Source organism: Cynocephalus volans, chromosome 15 (genome assembly GCF_027409185.1).
Source record: "Cynocephalus volans isolate mCynVol1 chromosome 15, mCynVol1.pri, whole genome shotgun sequence".
Taxonomy (NCBI): Eukaryota; Metazoa; Chordata; class Mammalia; order Dermoptera; family Cynocephalidae; genus Cynocephalus; species Cynocephalus volans.
In genome coordinates, this window is record NC_084474.1 from 4,226,054 (window position 1) to 4,246,707 (window position 20,654).

At 52.9% G+C, this 20,654-nt stretch overlaps 1 protein-coding gene across 1 annotated transcript in view; it reads right to left on the minus strand.

Moving 5' to 3' along the window:
- Positions 1 to 10,836, minus strand: part of ANK1 (ankyrin 1) — a 201,074-nt gene extending 190,238 nt beyond the window's left edge. Inside the window, exon 1 of the mRNA XM_063080073.1 lies at positions 10,711 to 10,836. Coding sequence (XP_062936143.1) covers positions 10,711 to 10,836 — 126 coding nt within the window. The remainder of the gene's footprint in view (positions 1 to 10,710) is intronic.
- Between the last annotated feature and the right edge of the window lie 9,818 nt (positions 10,837 to 20,654).

Below are 20,654 nucleotides of genomic sequence, written 5' to 3' on the forward strand. Positions count from 1 at the left end.
GAATCTAACAGTGGCACAGCTTTTACCTCCGCATAGAATATAAAGAATGTTTTTGCTGTCTGCCTCCTTTAAGTCCTGTGTGGGTTGATATCTGGGTTTAAAGCGCTGAAATTCAGCCACACTGCTTGTAGTCCAATGTCCTCCAAATGCAGATCTATTCTAGAATGGAGTCAAAAGGCTATGACACACATGACAAACAAGAAGACAAGCTGTGTGACTGTGGTCTGCTCTGCCCAAAGCAGATGGCTGAGTGCACCCACTCAGGAGCTCTGCAGACATCATGGTGTCCAGACACTGCTCTGTGGTGGCAGGCAGCCCTGGTCCCTCCTTCATGTGCTAAAGCTTTCCTGTGTCAGAGAAGACCTTCTGCTCATCCCTGCCCAAGCATCACTGGCCTAGCAGGCTGTGGAAGGGCTTTCCCCACCCACTAGCACCATGGAACCTAAGATCAGCAGGGAAGCTTTCTCATTTCCACAGTGTTATCAATGGCAGAAACCAAGGTAGCTCTCTCAAATGGCATTAAAATGAATTTGCCAAGTCTCGATGCCAAAGGAGAATTTGACGTCTCCAAAAATTCAGTTCAACTCTGCAGACATTTCAGACTTTGAAGCTTTTCTGACTTGGACTGTCTCTGCTTCTTCACTTTAATTGGAGTTGAAGATGAGGTTCACATTTCTCCAAAGTCTTTCCTAATTCATTTAAGAAATTGGCAGCAATCCTACATGAGTACTACCAACCTTGGAATTTCACCTTAGTGGCCATCTCTGGAAAGGAACGCGCTATATTTAAATTATACACAAGATGAGAATTCAGTCAAGTGGGACCAGAGTTCCCCCTTTTAAGTCTTATCTAGGGCGGAAGAGGAAAACTCCACTGGTTGCATCTTTAAATCTTCATTTATTTATCTACTCAGAGCTCTGGTGCAGTCACGTGTTCCCCTCTGCCACCCTCTCTCCATGTCCATAGCCTGCTAATGCCCACGTCATGGATTTAATTGGGTGTTCCAGAGTGGGAGGTGGGTGTGAGTGGGAACCATTTATTGAGTGCTTACTGTATTCTGGGTGATTTACATGCATCAAGTCATTCAAACCTCCCACGAACCCTGCATGGCTGTGCGGTAGATATTATCCTTTCCACCTCACAATCAGTGAGACTGGGGCTCGGTGAGAGTAATTACACAACTTGCCCAGAATCACCTAGCTAGTAGACATCTGACTCCATCTAACTCCAAAGCCACATCTCTTCAACACCGCTTTGACATTACCATCGAAGGCGACCTCCTGCCACACATTAAAGCCCTTTCGATTTTCTGGGTAGCCCAGCCTGGTCACGACTTGGGTGGCAATGCCTGAGTTCTGGTAGAAGAGTTCTGAAGTTCATGAAGATCTAAAGGCAAGTGACAGTGCACACACCCAGTTCATTAGAAGCAGCTCAGAGCCCTCCCCCATGCGGTGCGCAGGGGAGGGACAGAGATGGAAAAAGCGGCTGTGCCTACACAGGCAGGAAGCCTGGTACCCAGCCAGGACTTCACGCTAAGGGCAATTGGGAAGCCACCAAAGGTCTTAAAGGAGGGAGTGTCGAGATCTGATTTGCATTTTTGGAGGATCACTCTGGCTGCAGAGTGGAGTATTAGACCAAACACACACGTTTTCAAGTTGGATAACAAATGGATGGCTTCACATGCCAAGTCCCAACTGCCCAGCCTCTTGGGGACCATGCTCCAGCTCTACTCGAAGCCAGTACATTCTGTTACCTACTTGGCCCTAGGCCATGTCACCCTGGAATTCTTTATAGTGGTGTGATGTCATGTGTAAACTCCAGCTTCCCTCTCCAGAAGACACACAGAGAATGCCTGGCTGCCCTCTTGGACAAGCAGGGCATCCTCTGTCTTATCTTAAAAATACAGAAAAGAATTAAAAAGATAACATAATCACCCAGAAACACACATGACAAAGATAGCCACTGCCAACCTTTTGTGTATTTCCCTATTTAGTTACATGTTACTTGGCCACCCTCAATTTTCCTGGTCTGTTCAGCTTATTGCTTCCATTTAAAGTCAGTGTTACATCTGAAGCATATTCCTATTTTTTTTTAAAGCATATTCTTAAAAATATACTCTTCCAAGCATCATTTTTAATGAGTTCATAGCATGTCATCACATGCGTGACAGTGTCCAAGTGCCCCCCAGCCCCCTCAGGCTGCATGGGCTTCCTCTCCCTGCAGGCTTGAGCGCCCACCAGTGATTCCTGAGTTCTCCTAACATCCTGCCGGCTTCATCACATGCGTGTGCCATGTGTGACACCACCTCTTGGAACACCTGCATTCCAGCACCTTGAACTAACTGCTGGCTCCTTCCTCCATCAGGCTCACATTTTCCCCAATATTTAAGAATATTTGCTATGAGCTCTCTCCCTTTATCAGCTGAGAGCCCAGGAAGCTACCTAACAGGACATTCCAAAAAAGGACTCATCATTTTCTTCCTGACTTGTCCCCTCTCCTCCTTCCTAGACCAATGAAAGGTACCACCAACTACCCAAAAGCCAAGTCGGAAGCAAGCTGCTGCTGCTATTACTCACATGTGCACGCATGCTTACACAGACACTGTACATGTGTAGGCAGATATGACACACGTCACAGTGAGCCTACAGCCTCATCCCGGACTCGCACATGCTCCACCACTTAGCAGGCCACCTGCTCCACCACGCTCCCCCTCACACCCAGCTCAGGGTCACCCTCAGCATTGCAGACGCCCGCCCTCCACACCCGGTTTCTGCACTGAGACTCAGTGAGCCTCCCGCCCTGCCTGGACCTTGGGGTCTCCCTGCGCATCACACGGGGTGGGCGGGAGGCCTCAGCCCCTCCCTCGCCTGCCGTCCTTGCTCCTTCTGCCAGGCTGCAGTCCCGACCCCTCCTCCAGCCCTCTTTCTACCCCCTACCCCCCGGCCTCCTAACAGTCCACGGAGACCCAACCCAGCGACGGGCGGCTGCATTCAAGTCAACTCTTCACTGGCCCACTTCTGCTGGAACTGGCACAGAAGAAACAACAAGTAAATGCAGCCCCCTCCCCTCTCACTTCTCTCCTCTACCTCCTGGTTTTAGCCTCCCTTGGCATTGGCGTGCTCCCTCAACTTGCTCCTGGGGGTCTGCTAGAACACTGACACTGTAGCTCCCCCTTGGTGTAAATAGGCTCCACCCAAGCGAGGGGAGCTTGCTGGAAGCGAGGTGTGGCCCGTCCCACGAGGGTCAGGCACAGGTGTGCAGTGTGCAGCTTGGCAAGCAGTGGCCCTCGCCCCCAGTGGTTCTGACAGCAGCCAAGTTGAGAAGTCCCTCCCCTCTGTACCTGTGGGTCTCCCCTTGAGGGTTGAGGCTGTCCCTTCACCCTCAGAATCAGTTTTGACAGCCGCAACTGTGACAAGCCCTCCACCCCTTTTCCTGCGATGCTACTCCATCCCCACCTCTCCCGATCCCAGTGCAATGAGGTCCTGTGCCCCCTAATCTCCTGTGCTTCTTTCCTCCTGGTGGCCTGCCTCCTTGTGGGCACTCAAAACTACTCAGACCACTTGACTCCTTAGGGTCAGGCCAGGAAACCACAAAGTCCCAAGAGATGGACCTGACAACTCCCACACAGGAGCTGGACCTGGCTCGCCTTCTGTCCCCTCCTGTCCCCAAAATGCCGAGCAGAGTCTGGCTCCTGGCAAGTGCTTCAGGCAAAGGCCCAGGCCCTTAGAGGTCCAGGGACTCCCACGCAGCCCATGGGAAAAGCAAAAGGCCCAGACACTAGGAAAACAGATGATAACCACAGCAATACTGTCACTCTACTTACATGTGTGAGCACATTATTAAATGATTATACAGAGAAGGTGTTGATCATGGGGTAGACAGATAAGTCTTGGAAACAGAAAGTGAAGGGAGAAATGACCATGCTGGGAGACAGAGCCAGGAGCACGTGGCGGTCACCAGCGCCGTTCTCCTCTGCTCTGACCTGCTGCCTGTCCTCAGCCAGCAAACAGCTGCTCCGGGATGCCCAGAGGGCTTCGGGCCCTGCGGGGATGGGAGGCCAGTGGCTCTGCACAAAGCACTCCACTCCGTGCGAGGTCACTTCTGCCTTTGGCAGCTTTCCCACTAATTTGGAAGTCCTCCCCTTCCAGGAAGGGGAGACATTTTGGTTAGACGCCACTCTCAGGCCTGGCCCACTCTGAACACCAGAGGGGAGCCAGGCCATGGAGGCTGCCCGGAGACAGGCCGTGGAAGCAGGCAAAGCCAGCTCGAGCCTGGCCACGGCTGCCACCCACGGGAGGACGCAGGAGGACACAGAGCGGCACATGTGGGCCCTGCGGCCACTCAGCAGCTGCAGGCACCTCCACAGGGATGAGCAGGGCTGTTGTGCAGCTATCACTGTCGGTGACATCCTCGAATGAATGAAAAAGCACCTGAAATGTATTATCACCTCAGCAAAAGCACAGAGAAATCTTTGAGGAGAAGCACCCAGTCACAGTGGAAGTAAATGAGGAAAGAAAGTTTTAAAAAATTGGCTGGCCATTCAATCTGCTTTGCTTTAGCTTTGAGTGTCCGTAATGCGAGTTTTCCTTTCTTGGAGGATATGTTGTGCTTTGTACTCCTGAACTCCCTGAAGGAGTCTGGTACCCATAATACCATCTGTGATATTCCACACCCCAGATTTACTGGCCATGGCCCTAAGTTGATAGCATGCTCGGAAAAATTAGGAAACACTCTTACATTCCCCTTTTGACATACAGCTACAAATGCCATGCAGAACTTTAATAAAGCTCCAAAATACCCGAGCCCACCTCAAAGCTATAGACTAGACCCATGTAGATTACTGAGTAGGTCTGTGGTAATAAATCTTGTCAAAATAGGAAATTCATTTCTTTCCTGAAAATGAAACGAAGAAATGATTTAAAGTATCTTTTTCTCATTTGCCAGCACTGAAATAATAATGTGCTGACCTTCCCAAGCACACACAGATTTCACGCTGCCCCCGGCAGACCAGGCGTGAGCTTTACCATCGGATTTATGAGAAAGAATGAGCAGCATGAGTGAGTGCGTACCAGGACTGTTAATTAACAATCGTTATGCTATTAACTATAACCCCTTAAATATATGGTAGTTTTAAATTTTACAAAGCACCCTCTCATTTATACCTCATTTGATTCTCACCCTTATTTTACAGATAAGCAAATAGAGGCCCAGAGAAATTCAGAGGCTTATTCTACACATGGAGCTGGTGAGCGCAAGAGCTGAGACTGGAGTCTGGGCACCCGACACGGGGCCTGGTGCTCTGTAAGAGGTAGGCTCGAACTTTTCAAGAAGCAGAAATGGAGACGGGGAGCCAAGGGAAGCTTATGTGCCTGCTTCAAAAATCAAACACTGATAACAGTAGGTTTTACTTCAATTAGAATAATTCAAGGGGAAAAAAATAGACTTACTAGGTACCAATTCTTTAGGGCCAACTTCCAAACTAAACAGAAAGGTTAAGAAAAAAGTCTGAACTAGTTAAACGTAGCTTCTCAATCAATTCAAGCCGTAAGTACGTACTTGGTGGTTAGGTACAGACTCAAGATTTAGCTTCAGGGACCTTACAGTTTAGCAGAAGAGACAAAACAGGAACTTCTGCGCACACGCACACAGAGCGAAACCAGCTCGGCGACCGCAGGGAGAGAACGACGGGCTGGGGTCTCGACACCGGCCCAGGCTGCGCCAGGCGTCCAGGCAGGGCACTGTGTGAGCTGACGCATGAGGAAGCACACGTGTCAGAACTGCTGCTGGGAGCAACCTCTGAGGAGGTGACCAGAGTGGCAGGAAGGCTCGGGGACAGCCAGGGTCCCCTCACGGGGAGGTCACGTGCCCCAGGCTCTGAATTTCAGCTGCTGCCCCACCTATTTCGAGGGGTAGCTGTGAGGGGCAAATGAAGTCCAAACCACACAGTGCTGGGCACCCCTGAGAGTGGGCCTCCTCTCTGCCCACAGGACCCTGCTGGGCTGGTGTAGCTTCCGGCGGGGAAGTGACAGGAGCCACCGCTGCAGCAGCAAGGGAGGAGCTGGGTCTCAAGGCAGGCTGCGAAGACCCACCTGCTCGGCCGCTGCCGCGCCTCCCAGAGCTTGGGAGAGGCAGGGCCACTTCCATTTTGTGAGGCTCGGAATAAACTAAAATAAGAAGAAACACCGAAGCAGGGTGACCAATGCCGTGCATGTTTTAAAGGCTTGCAACCAACAAACCAACCTTTTTAATCATTCACATACGATGGAACGAAATTACGCTATCCAAAGGCCGAATACAGATTGTATATACAAATGTCAATTCATACTGCAACATATACTAGTGGAATGGATTAGTAGCAGGACCCAGGTTTAAAGATGTGTGACAAACATCATTCTCTTTCAATCCTGTCAGTTATCTCTTCGATTGAATTTATATACTCATTTACAGCTTAGAGCAGAAGTTTACATCTGAGGCCCTTTGTAAATGGGAGTTGTGGACCCACATGACTCCCCTGCTTAACTCTCATCCCTCCACCCTGTTGCTACTCCTCCCTGCCCCGAACCCCTCAATGCTCCTTGTGATAAGCTCCAGCCTCGACTATCCCAGTCTCATGCAGATCCCCCACCTCCAGTCTCCCCTGTGGTCCCAATCACTGGATCAACCAAAGACATCTCTGCAGTACAGGAGCAGGGCCTCCGCCAGCTGTGAGACAGGGCTCAGGGCTCTTGAGTTAGTGCCACTTGGCCTGGAAAGACTGACGGAGCAGCCTGCACAGTAAAGAGGTGGAGGCCATTTCCACTCCTGGGCTTTCTTTTTTTATCTTCCTCACCCTTCCTCCACCCCTGCTGGTAAGTGCTTGGCTCCTTGGGGCCCTGTGCAAACACTGCTGTTATTCCAAATGGCTAAAACCACTTGACATTTAGTGCAGCAGGGACTGCAAGGAACTAGCTATATGCTCAGTGGTAGAATTCACTACACCAAAAGATTAGATGGTTCCACGGCCTGCCTACAAATCTCTATTATTTTGCAAATGATTTGAAAAGAAAAAAATATCAGGCTGTCTTCAGAAACCCCCAAAAGACCGTCAGTCAAAGAATGTATTGTTCATCTGAACACACATCTGCGACCAAGACCACATCTAGGCAAACATCTAGAGACAAACATATTAATTCACTCATTCAGCCATTCATTCCACAAGCATCTACTGCCTGCCCCTTACAAGTCAGGTACTGAGTCAGGTGTTGGGTAGCAGCTATGAATGGGACACGATCTCTTCCTTCACCAACATCAGTGGATGAATGAAGTAGGTGGGCAGAACAAGGGGCAAGCAGAGAGCTCTGTAAACACCACCCCAGGGTACTCACAGGTCATCAAAGGTAGCAGGCTTAATGCAATCCTGCAAAGTAGAGCTGAGACATCAGCCCCTTATCCTCCTGTCTCCCTCAGCCCTTCACCCTCTCCTCTCCTCCTTCTTTGAATTCTGCCCCACATCCATCCTCTGCCTCGCTTTCTCCCCAACTGCCCTGTTCTCCTCTCCTCCCAGTCTTAAGCTCTGGGTGAACATGAAAAGCACACACGTTCCTATGCCAAGGGCTTCCTCAGCCCTAGAAAGCTGTCATTCTTAATGCAAATGCCTGCTTTACAAATGCTTTGCATTTTATTTATTTCCATCCCAACCTTCAGAAGTAGAGGGAATTATCAGTAAAAGTGATAAACACTGGATTTTTTTTTTTTTAAGCTGCAGCTACAACAGCAAGCAGCTGACGAGGATGTGTGCCACAGACACAGAAAACTGAATGAAGCCATCAGAACGCAGGCATTTTCCGAGCTCCAGAGTAAGAGATTTAGCTCAGTTCCCTGTGTCAAGGTGGTTTCAATCTGTGTCAGCCAGTGCGTCACAACACCAGCCTCCTCCATCCCCGATGCACAGCACCCCTTAGCAAGCGCCTTCCCACACAGCACCACCAACTGTAAAATCTGCAACCGCCGCTGAAGTTACAACCGTGATTATTTCTACAAACGGAAGGGATGCGGTTCTGCTCAGGCAGGCCCCGTTAAGTAGCTTACCCATGGGACAAACACCTTTCCTTTTAGGAAATTCAGAATGCCCTTGGCTCAGCTATACGTTCACGTGAATCGCCAGTTCCCTGCAATAAAATGTTCATTTGCATGTGTGAAATTCTTCATGCTGATATAAGAAAAGGACGGTGGCTCCACAGCCTCCCTTAGTCTGTGTGACCAATTGTACAGTCCTCGACTGCTGGCTTTTAATATACTTTGCCTTGAAAAACTGCTTCACATGTGAGAAATGGGTCTTACTGGGACTTACCTTCTTCAAACCTTCCAGTCAGCCCCTGGCCTCCTGCTCCCCAGCCCCTGCTGAGACTTCCGTGCCCCTTCCTGCTCTGCCTCGCCACCCTTCCCTCTAGGCCTTCCACCTTCTCCTGGTTTTACTTTCCTATACATTTTAACTCTATCCTCTGAGATGGCTCTCCAGACCATTCCAGTGGCTTAGAGAACAGTCATTACAAAATACAAATGAAGCATCCCTACACACCACCAGTACCAAATCTCCCACACCCACCCAAGAATCAGCCCTAAGAGTTTACGTCATTGCTCTCACTTTGAATTAAGATTTCTTTACTGTTGTATCCATCATAGCACACAGGATTTATTTTCATAAAATAATGAAAATCTGCATGGAAGATTTCTGAATGCTTACTGATGCAGTATGCTGCAACCAGCTGGTAAAACAAAATAACACAATTCAGGGGGAGGAGAATATAGGATCATCTAGCACTAAAAAATGGGGGGAAAGTTTACCAGGCATGTAAAGGTTCAGATCAAAGAAGTAAAAAGAATACTGAAATTGCCACTTTTATATGTGTGTATTATATGCAGTCAGCATTCAGAGTAACACGAAGGGGAATTTCTTAGAATGTAAAGGAATCAAAGAAGAGAAGAAAGGGAGACTTTTGTTTTGACTGTTGCTCAAAAAATTATTTACAGCATCGGGAGCATCAAAGAGGAAGCTCAAGGGAAAGAAGTGGGATAAAAACATTGAGTAAGTAGTTTTGGAGAGGATCACCTTGGCTCCAAAAGCAAGAGGCAGGAATGGAAATATAGAGCACTCCTTCCTAACCAGGAGATCACATTCATGCCAAGAAAGTGGGTGAACACCACCGCATGCAACCAGACTTCCCTGCCTGACTCACAGGATGGGCACTGGTATTTTAGACCCACCCAAACTCTGACTCACCATCGGTTTGGGGAAGGCCTCTCCTTTGTCCTGCTTAAGGGGTGGTACCTTTGTGAGACTACTACTTACACATGAGAGGGCAGTCTCTCCAGGGAGGAGGGGCTGTTGTCTTTTGAATGGTTCAGGAAAGCCTACGAAGTGTGTATTGCTTCTGTTAAAATCAGAGAACACCTCTGCCCCTGGGTCTCATCTCTAGAAAGAGGCTGGATATTGGTCCTGCTGACCAACTGGTAAGTGGTGTGTGACCCACAGACAGCCTGTTTCCCACACTCTGCTGTCTGCCAGAGGCACCAGACTTCTTTCTCAGAATGAGATAATTTCAGGGGGAAAAAAAGTTTCCTTCTCAACCAATGCCAGTACCTCTGTCCTGGAACCCTGAGAGGCCCCATTCTCTGGCAAGAGGCTTGTAGGCCCAGCACCTCATTGGCTTCTTCAGGTCAAAATGGCTCTCCTGGAACTGGGGTTCAGCTCCATCTCCGATTCCCAGGATTACATCCATGTACTCCTGGCCTCCTGCATGGGCTCTGTGCTGGAGCCCGCTGCCTGTTAACTCTCCCCTCTCTTTACAATGAAGGCGTTTCTAACTGGACAGTGTGTCTAACCAAAGGTGTTTCTGGAAGTGCTTTGATCAGGGGTGGGGAGACCCCAGGCCCAGAAAGGAAAGGCTGAAAATAGTAATAGTTGCCTTTAGGGGTCTGGGTCATTGTGGGGCATATCTTGTCTTGGCACCCCTCCAAAGAAAGGCCCCTTGGTCGGTAGGGCTGTTCCGGGAACAGGCCTTTGGGCCAGGCTGGATAGCACCGTGCCTAGCTTCCAAAGGAATGTCCCCTCATTGCCATGATTGGCTAATCTGGAGTGACCTGAACATAAGATCTTGCCAAATGCCCAGCAGGGGGAGGGGGTTTCCTTCCTGCTGCCGGACCCAGAGTGTCAGGAAAGGGGCTTCCTGGGCTCAGGGAAGGGCGGGAACCTCACTGGTTCCGAGAGACCTGAGAAAAACGCTCTCCGCGCTGGAGAGTGGGTCGCCCGGCAGCGCTGCCCCCAGAACCCCGAGCCGCGTTAACCCAAAGCAGCCGCCAGGAGGGACGGCCTGCCGGCGCAGTGCAGCCCGCCACCCCCGGGGCCCGCCCGGAGGCCGGAAAAGTTCGCCCGTAGCGCGCCGGCCTGGGGCATCTGTCCGCGGTGCTGAAAGGTCTCCGCGGGCGGGCCGGCTCCCGCGCGCCCGCAGCCTCCCGGCCGCCCGCTCTGCCCTTCCAGCCTCCTGCCCCGTCCTCCTCCCGACCTCACGGCGGCCTCCCCCCCTCGCTGCCGCCCGCCCGAGCCCCCACCGCGGCGGCATCGACTCCGCCGGCCTGGGCCCCGCGCGCCCCGGCTCCCGGGTCTGCCGAGCCCCTTCCCCGGCAGCCCCTCCAGGGCGCCCCCGCCGCTGGGCTCTCGCCGCCGCCCCTTACCTTCTTCTTTCGGTCACGGGAGCGGTTCCTCCGCTTCCTGCTGGATTCCTCCTTTTCCTTCTGCTCCTGGAGGGCCTGCGCCTCGATGTCTTTGATTTTCTTCAGCTGTTTGGCCGCTTGAGCCATGGCGGGTCAAGGCGCGCGGTCCCCGCCTCCCGGACCCAACACTTGCGATCCGGGTGGCGACAGCCTCCCGGGGCGCAGACGGGAGTCCCGGCGCTCCGCAGAGCCAGAGCAGGCGCGGGCTGCGGGGGGCGGCGTGAGGGCGGCCGCGAGGCGCGCCGCGGCTGGCTGGCGGGCCCGCGATGGCGCCTCCCGCCGCGGCCGGAGCTGGCTGGCCGCCGCCCGGGACGGGCTCTGGGCTCGGCCGGCCGCCGTTCCCCGGCCCCCTCCCTCTCCCTCTCCTGCGGCGGCGGCGGCGCGGGGGCGGGGCGGCGCGGGGCGGCGGCTCGCACTGCGGCGAGCGGCGAGCGGCGGCGGGCCGGGGGGCGGGCTCCGGCGGTTAGCGCGGGAGGGCGCGGGCCCGGGACAGGGCGGCCCGGCGACGCTGTGCACCCGGCGCAGGCCGCCGCGGGGGCCCCGGGCCTCCGCCCGCGCCCGCCGTCGGGCCGCGGGGACAAAGCGGCCGCCCCGCCCCCGGCGCCGCTTACGGCCGCACTCGGCCCTTCCCGGCCGTGGGCCCTCCGCCGGCATGGCTCCTGACTCCAGCGCCAGGACGCGTCCAGGACTAGGCGAGCCGTCTGCCCTCGGCGCCCTCGGGACCCGGCGGCACCGCGTCCCCGCGCCCTCGGCCCCGGGAGGAGCTGCGCGCGCGCCCACCCACCCGCCTGCGTCCGGCACCGCCCCCGGCCCGCGGGCGGAGCTCCCCTTGCACGCGGGGCCGGGGAGGGACTGGTGGGAACTAACGCGCAAGGCGTGAAGCGAAGTCGCCGGGAGACAGTCGCTTCCGTCCGCCCCTCCCTCCACACTGAGGGCCCGAGGCCGACGCCGAAGCAGCCGCGGGCAGGGCCTCGAGGGCAGCCGCCGCGGCGCGGAGAGGGCGCCGAGCTCAGGCGGCCCCAGCCCCGCCCCGCCCCGCACCTGCGCGCCGTTCCGCGCGGCCTCCTGTCCGCCCGCCACCCGGCCGCCCGGCGGGGCTAAGCGTCCGGCTGCTGCCTGGCCTCCTACACGGTCGCCTCCCAGCGCGGGCTCCTGCACCGTCCGCTCCTCACCTCACGTGTGAGCTGAGCCACAAACACCAAACCCTCGCGCAATTAAATGTTCAAGTAGCCACGTTTTTAAAACTTTAAAGAAACTGCTAACATTAATTTTAATAATAGACTTTCATTTGATTTACCCAAAATTTCATTTTAACATTCAATGGATATAAAATTATTAACGAGGTATTTTACATTCTTCTACCAAGTCTTCAGAGTTCAGTGGGTATTTTACACGTACAGCGCTGAATCCAAATTCAGCCGGGCGTATTGTAACCGCTTAACAGCCACACGTGACTGGTGCCTACCGCATGGGACAGCAGCTCACCCGCGCCCCGGCTCCCATCGACCTGCTGGAGAGGCACCACTTCATCTGCAGCACCGACCCTCCTCCGAGGGCCAGACCCCGGCCGGCGGCCCTTGACCTCCCAACGGCCATGGCTGCATCTGCTCCCGCCGCCCGCATCCGTCCCCCATGCAGTCTCAGTCATCTTTCCTCCCCCTCCCCTCCCCTCCCCCTCCCCTCCCCTGCCCCCTCCCCTCCTCCTCCCCTCCCCTCTTCCTCCCCTCCCCCCACCCCTCCCCTCCCCTCCCCCTCCCCTCCTCCTCCCCTCCCCTCCTCCTCCCCTCCCCTCCCTTCCCCCCTTCCCTCCCCCTCCCCTCCCCTCCCCTCCCTTCCCCCCTTCCCTCCCCCTCCCCTCCCCTCCCCTCCCCTCCCCTCCCTTCCCCCCTTCCCTCCCCCTCCCCTCCCCTCCCCTCCCCTCCCTTCCCCCCTTCCCTCCCCTCCCCTCCCCCTCCCATCCCCTTCCCCCTTCCCTCCCCTTCCCCCTTCCCTCCCCTTGCCCTCCCCTCCCCTCCCCTCCCCACCCTTCCCTCCCCCTCCCCTCCTCTTCCCCTCCCCCTCCCCTCCCCCTCCCCGTCCCCCGCAGCTGGCCAGCTCCAGTCGGTGTTGGTGCTACACCGCTCTAGCCAACGGAGGAACCCGCCAGCCCTCCATCATCTTCTCAAAGCACAGATCTGATTATTGTCACTTCTCAGCTTAACATCCTTATTTTTTACTCTTAGGATGAAGATCAAAATCTGTTTTATGGCCTCCAAGGACCTGAATGACCGGGCCCTTCCTACCTGTATTGCCCCAGGTGTGCCCTGACCTGTGCTCCGGCCTCAGCAGCCTTCGAACGCGTCAACACCATTTCTCCATAGGGCCTGTGTCCTTGATGTGCCCTACCTGGGTTGCTCTGTCCCCACTCCCCCCATTCCAGTCTAGCTAATTCCAACTCACTCGAGATCTCAAAGCGGCCTTCACTTCCTCAAGGGCCCCAAACCGATCCTCCCTTCTCATTACAACACCGTATGTGCCTCCATCCTAACACTCGCCATGAGTGTGGCTTCACGCTGGTGTGAGTGATTGCACTGATGCGTGTGTCTCCCGTACCACTAGACTTTAAGCCCCATAAGGGGAGGGACAGTGCCTGCTGTTGCTCACCATGGCATCTTCAGCACCTTGCATAGTGCCTGACACACGGGAAGGGCTCAATAAACATGTGTTGAAGAAATCAACAAGTCTACCCTATACTCACTTAAGGAATAATAACCAAAATAGCAGCACTTCCATGACACCAAGCTTTATGTAGTGGATTGAATTATGTCCCCCAAAACTCACTGAAGCTTGAATTATGAACCCCAAGTTTTATGTATTAGAAACTTAGCCCCCACTGTGACTGTAAAGAGGGTGGGAAATCCTATTACAGTGATTGTAAGGTGGAGGCTTGAAGAGGTGATTGGATTGTAGGACCCTGCAGTGGTGAATGGATTAAAAATGGTGGTCAGGGGCATGGTTCTGAGGGCTTTAAAAGAAGAGGAGAGTCTGTCTTTCTTTCTCTCTCTGCTCTCTCTGCTTCCACCATCTTGCAATGTGAGGCCCCTGGGTCACTGTCACCACCATCTGATGGACTTTGGACTTCCCAGCGTCAGAAACTGTAGGTAATAAATTTCATTTTCTTTATAAATCACCCAAAATCCAGGGATTTTGTTATAAACAACAGAAACAGACTGATACACATTATCACCTTTTTACAGATGGGGGAAACGAGGCACAGAGAAGTTAAGTACCTTGCTCAAGGTCACACGGCTAGTAAATACTGGAGCCAAAACTTGAACTCTAGCAGTCTGGCTGCAGACTCCATGCTCTTAACCAACGCACTGCTCTAAACCACTCGGTTTCCCTATATGTAAACAAGGATACTGACAATACCTCCTTTGAAGGATTGTCAGGAGGACCAGGGCAGACAGAATGTGAAACGCTTTGTAAAATATAAAGTGCTGTACTGAGCTTCAGTTCCTCGATGCCAGGAGTGAAGGGCTTGGACTAGTTGGTGTCTAAGGCCCCTTTCAGCTCCAGGATCCTGTTTTCTCCTATATATCTAAATCCTTATAGACGCCTTTCAAAGGTTAAAAAAAAAAAAAAATCTCTGAGGCCCAAAGGGAAAACATCGTCATTAAGGCCTAGCAGACAGTGGGCAGTGCATGGACAGTCCTGCCTTACTTCCCCACAAATCATGACTTAGGGTGGTGGCGCTGGCCCTGGAGTTTCAAAAGTCCCACGGGGCAAGGTGAAAGTGCTGCCCATGTCCAGGGTCCACTTGTATGGTTCTTCCCCTGGATCCTGTTATGTATTAGGAAGATTTTAGGGTGAGAAAGAGAAAACGGGAACATACAAGGGTACCTTGATGAAAAGATTTATATTATCATTAAATTCCATTTTTCTGCTCGGAGGAGTGGCAGCAGGACCTTCTAGACTCTCCACTGCAACAGATCGTCATCACCACCACCAGCTTTACTGACCTGATCATGTACCATGCCCCAGACACTGCTCATGATTTACCGAGCATTCGTTTCCCACAACAGAGGCACGGTTGTCCCAGCAGGCTCCCACAGGAGGACGCTGATGCTGAGTGTGTTTAAGTGACTTCTCTGAGGTCACTCTCTAATGGGGCGGAGTCAGAATTCAGACCCACGCTGCTAAGTGAGGCAAAGCCTGACCTCAGCTGATTCTCCTAAAGTGTGGAAGTGATATTAATGACTCGAGTTAGACACGTAAAATAATATCCCCAGGCAGGCAACCAAAAGTCCATCTGATTCTTCTGAAGTTGTAGAAGGAAAACGCACAGTGGTCCACACACAGCACCAAGGTCGACGGGATGCCTCACTGTGGTCACCAGAGGGCCACCTCCTCAGCACAGTGACATCTCTCAGTGAGGTGTCTGGGCTGTGATCTGACCAGGGCATTCATTCTTAGACTCTTCTCACCCTTTCTTAGGAGCCACAGAGTCAGATGTGCACCCAAGACCCTTGTCGTTAACTCCCGGGTAAGGACAGTCACTCACTCCAACATAGAGGTAGATGTTTGAATTCAGCACCAGAGACAGCCCCTAGAAGCGTCTCTTCTTTCTTTTTCCACAGGGACACTTATTACTCAAGTCAATTCTGTATTTCAGTGAGATCTTTTACCTGTGAAGTAAATGGAAAGGGGATCTATTTTTAAATTTTTGCTTTCTTCTCTGAGATTTCCAACTGGTCCCCCAAACCCAATCTGTAAGCATGCATTTATGCAACTAGACCTATTTGTGTTTTTAAAGGAAACATTATTAATAATTAATAAAGATTCCCAAGATAAAATCTGCTTCCTGAACTAAATAATATAAACAGCTAAAACATATTGGGTGCACCAGGCGTTCTTCTAAGTATATTTAACCTTAATAACATCTCCACGAGGTAGGCACCCTTATCATTGCCATTCTACAGATGAGGAAAGTGAGGCACAAAAAGGATGAATAGGGCCGGCCTGTGGCTCACTCAGGAGAGTGCGGTGCTGATAACACCAAGGCCACGGGTTCAGATCCCATATAGGGATGGCTGGTTTGCTCACTGGCTGAGTGTGGTGCTGACAACACCAAGTCAAGGGTTAAGATCCCCTTACCCGTCTTCTTTAAAAAAAAAAAAAAAAAAAAGGATGAATAACTTGTTAAAGATCAATGGCACGAGACCTATGATATGAAGCAAAACCGTCAGTTCTTAGAGTCTGCTTTTATTGCTACGTTAGCATGGACATCCTCCGTGGAGGCTGGGCCTGGAAGGTCTCTCCTTTTCTGTCCCTGCATCCTTAATCCCTTTTTGGAAAGGAGCCGGAGAGTGTCTATGAGCCCTGAGCCTCTGAGGACAGAGTGCAACCCGCCCACTCTGGTGTCCCCACCATCTGGCTCAGTGCCACACCCTGGAGGCGTGCGGTTCAAGTTTGAGCCAGGAATGATCACCCAGGAGGCCTGATGTAGAGGGTGGGACAGAAAGGCCAATGGAAAATCAGAACGTCAGGACTGGAACGCATTATCACCCCATTTCCCAGTGAATGGGAGGGTCCTCCTGCTCACCCCCACATTCCCAGGCCAAATCACCCCTCACCCTGGGCAGCCTACCCAGGGGGCCACTGTCCCCTGCACAGTCCTTCAACCATTTCCTGGGCGGCGCACCCCAGCCTCGCTGTGCCCTCCAGCTGCACAGATATCACACAAGCCCTTCTTCTGTGTGCTCGCCCTTCAGAATTTTGGGGAGCACTTTCAGTCTCCCCCGTGTCTGGAGTTGTGTGAGGACTTTATAGCAAAGGTGAACACTGTGCTTGAAACTTCTGGTTTCCTGTCTGAGGCTTACAAATGAAGGCAACATATTTTAATCATTGTGTTTTCCAGGGTGAAATTTGGAGAGATAAAGGAGCATATAAACCATAGTGTCCGGAGAAAACAGGAAAACAGGAAGATGCTTGACGTCTGATCCTTGGAAAGTAGTAGAATAAAGTTAATTTATTCACTCAACCTGAGCTGGACCCCCTGAGCTGGCCAGTGTCCTGGCTGCTGCTCTGACCTCCTGTGTCCCCACCACGGGAGGGACGGAAGTCTCCCGGCAGAGTGTGCTCGGCTCCCCACCCCGCCGCTCATGTGTGCCTGTGGCCACCCTTGTCTGTGCTGCTCCCTCGGCTTGTCCTCCAGGTCCCATTCCCTGTCGCCTGCTCAGAAGACAGGCCTGTTGGCCCCACGCCCCGTCTCCACTGCATTCCTCCCTCCATGCGGCCTGTGACCAGCCACGAGCCATCGCGCATCACCGCCTCCCTCAGCCCAGCCACCAGAGAGCGTGGGCACGCTCCCTCCCTCCCCACCCCTGCCTTGTTGCCGTTCGGATTGTCACCATACCACGGAGCCCCTGTGCACGTAGCTCCCTGGGGTGCTGGACCCAGTCGCATGCTTCTCTGCTTTCTGAGACCCCAGGACCCCACCCTCTCCTTGATGTCCTCCTACCTTGTGAATGCTTTTTTCAGGGCTCATTGACAAAAGCTTCTGCTGAGGGCCCCTTCAGTTTATTCCTGCTCCCTCTGTGGTCTGAGTTTGGGCTTCCACTGGCACCCTCATGACCCAATCTATCACTTCGGCTTTCACTTCTCCCCTAGACTGAGACAGGAACAGAGGTGGACCCAGCACCTCCCGGACAGTGCCACCAGAAGTCACTCGTTAGTGCCCCTCCTGGCAGCTCAGTCCCCAGTTAATGGCATCACCAGTCACCCAGTCACCTGAGCCAGAAACCTGGCAGTCCCAAGACGCTTCCCCCTCTTCTCCTCTACATCCACAATCCTGCTGCTCACTGGATTCCACAGCCTTTCTTCAAAACTAGTCCTCAGATTTCAAATCACCTAGGGATCTCAAAATGCAGATCCTGACTCAGTGGGTGTGGATGGACTGTGGTGATGGCCCATCCTCTCTGTCCCTACCTATGCACGCAGTATAGATATGTGCACACCTGTGTAACACCAGTGAGGTCGAGGCAGGGAACATGTGCAGAAGCCCAGCACGCTCCCTCGTACCTCCCCCATCAGCGCCCCCCATGACAAGGTGAGCTCTTCTCCGACCTCGGTCACCTTAGATTACTTTTGCCTGGTTTAAACTTCAGATAAATGGGATCATACAGTAGGGACCCTTTGGCATAGGACTTCTTTCACTGTGTCTGCAAGAGTCATCCACGTTGTCACGTGTCTGCAGTGTTCTTCTATGACTGTAGTGTTCCCCTGTGTGACTGTACAACAGGTGAGTCACCCATGCTCATGTTGATGGACATTTGCGTCGTTTCACTTTGAGGCTGCTGTGAATAAAGCTGCTGTGGCCTTTCATGGACATTTCTTTTGTAGACAGAAGCATTCGTTTGTGTTGGGTAGATACCCAGGATTAGACTGCTGCTTACATATATTTTTATAGGTACCGCCAAACTCTTGTGCAAAGTGCTTATACCAATTTACAATCCAGCCAGCCCTGTAAGGGATTTCCTGTTCACATCCTCACCAGCACTTGATGTTGTCATAACTTAGTTCAGCCTTTCCAGTGAGGGAACAGTGCTAGCCTTCTGTGGCTTTCAGTTGCATTTTTTGATGACTAAAGCAGTTGAACACTTTTCATGTGTTTATTGGCCATTGTAATATTCCTCTTTCAAGAAGTATCTATTCAAATCTTTTGCCTGTGTTTTAATCGGGTTGATGGTTGTTTGAGATAGGAAAAACCAGTGTTTTTCCGACTCTCACACACCACTCAACACGAGAGTGAACATAACCCTTCACCTCTGGTTACCAAAATGGGGGGTTCCCCACACACCAACCAATTCTCCAGGGGACACCAACTGGGTGTCCTGAAATTCAATTCAATTCTCACGTTAGCTACTTGGAGTTAATGTCAGATTCCGCAGGTTAAGGGCTCAGTCCCACGGGACTGCCCCCACTTCAGATACCAGTTGAAAGCCCCAAGTTACGACCTGTACTTCTGACTGACAGCTATAAATTGGGGTTCCCACAACCCCCTCCTTGGATTCAATTAATTTGCTAGAGCGGCTCAACAGAACTCAGGGAACACTTTGCTTACATTTACCTGTTTACTATAAATGATATTACAAAGGAGACAGATGAAAAGATGCGCAGGGCAAGGAGTGTGGGAAGGGGTGCAGAGCTGTCTGGAGCTCTCTGGCCCCAGGCCTTTGGGGTTTTTATGCAGGCTTCATTATGTGGGTATGACTGATTACATCGCTGGATCAACTCAACCTTCAGCCCTTTCCACTCGCTGAGGATGGGTGTGGGGCTGAGAGTTCCAAGCCACTGATCACATAGTTGGTTCCCCTGGCAACCGGCCCCCATCCTAAGGCCATCCAGGAGCCCACAAGAGTCGCATCATTAGAACAAAAGCTGCTCCCATCACCCAGGAGATTCCAAGGCATTCAGGAGCTCTGTGTCAGGACTGGGTCAGGACTGGGTCAAACACCAAATATTAGAACAAAAGATTCTTCCAGCCCCTTTTTCTACAGGGATATTAGGAGCTCTATGTGAGAAACGCAGGGCAGAGACAACATACATAGATTTCCTATTATTTCACCGTGTATTTTCCTGATCCTACTCCATCTGCTGAGCTGCTCCTTGTCCTCGCTCCACGCCAGTCCCCTTCTAGCAGCTCCTGAGACAGCCGCAGGCATCTTTCCCCACCCATGGTGTGTCCGCACAGATGCCGCAGGCATGGCCCTGCACGGGCTGTCACCGCACGTCAAACGCTGCTCCCACACCAGCGGCTGCACTGCCTGTCGAGGCCAGAGTCCCTTGACTCGCCCTCTGAGCTAGCTCAGACCTGCCTGCTCCTCACTCTCCTGCTGCCGTCCTTGCTCAGGCCCTCGGCAGTTGTCCCTGGGCTATGGCCGTGACCAGCCAGCCGGCTCCTGCCTCCTGTGTCTCCCCTGCAGGGCAGCTCCACGCCGCCACACTCAGAGCGTCCTCACACTCACATATTGTCTCACAGTCGTGGAGGCTGAAGTCCAAGGCCGAGGTGCGGCAGGGCGGGCTCCTCCCGAGGCCTGTGAGGAGCCTCTGCTCCATGCCTCGTCCCGGCTTCCAGTGGCTCAGGAGCTCCCTGTCTCGGAGACAGCCTTCTCCATGTGTCCCCCCATCATCACTTTCTATCCACGTCTGTCCCTGTGTCCAAAATTCCCCTTTTAATAGAAGACACCAGTCATATTGGATAACTTGATTATCAGCAAAGACCCCTTTTCCAAATAATGTAGCTAGATATTTCCCACATAATTAAATGACTGGTCCCAAGGTCACATTCCCAGGTGCTGGGGATTAGGACTGCAACCTCTTTTGGGACACGATTCAACCCATCACACTCACTTCCCTCCTTTACTGAAAGCTTTACCTTCCTGTCACCTTCCAGATGAAGGAAAGAGTCCCTCAGGTGACTTTCCAGGCTCACGTGGCCTGACCCCGCCTGGCTCCTGGCCTCAGCTCCAGGCTCCCTCACTCCCCACTCTGTCTGCACTCGTTCATCCCTGTTGCTGGGCAGCCCAGCCCTGTCCTCCTCTGTTCCCTTCCTCCTCCACAATGCCACTGTCCACCCCTAGCGCCCCAGCACATTTGGGCTGGGACCTGACCTCCTCCCTTAGCCACACTGGCCACCCAGCTCAGCTCACGTGCACCTGTGCTTTGTCTGCCTGGGGGGAAACCATGGTGCAAAGCATGGTTAAGTCCCAGTGTCACATGAGTGGGGGCACCAGCTGGACTGGCCCCTGGTGGCTTGTCACTGCATATGGTTGGAGGGATGGAGAGACCACTGTTGGTGACCTCAGCAGTTCTGAGCTGGGACCAGGAGATGAGTGGAAAGAGCTGAGAGGCAGCACCTGGGA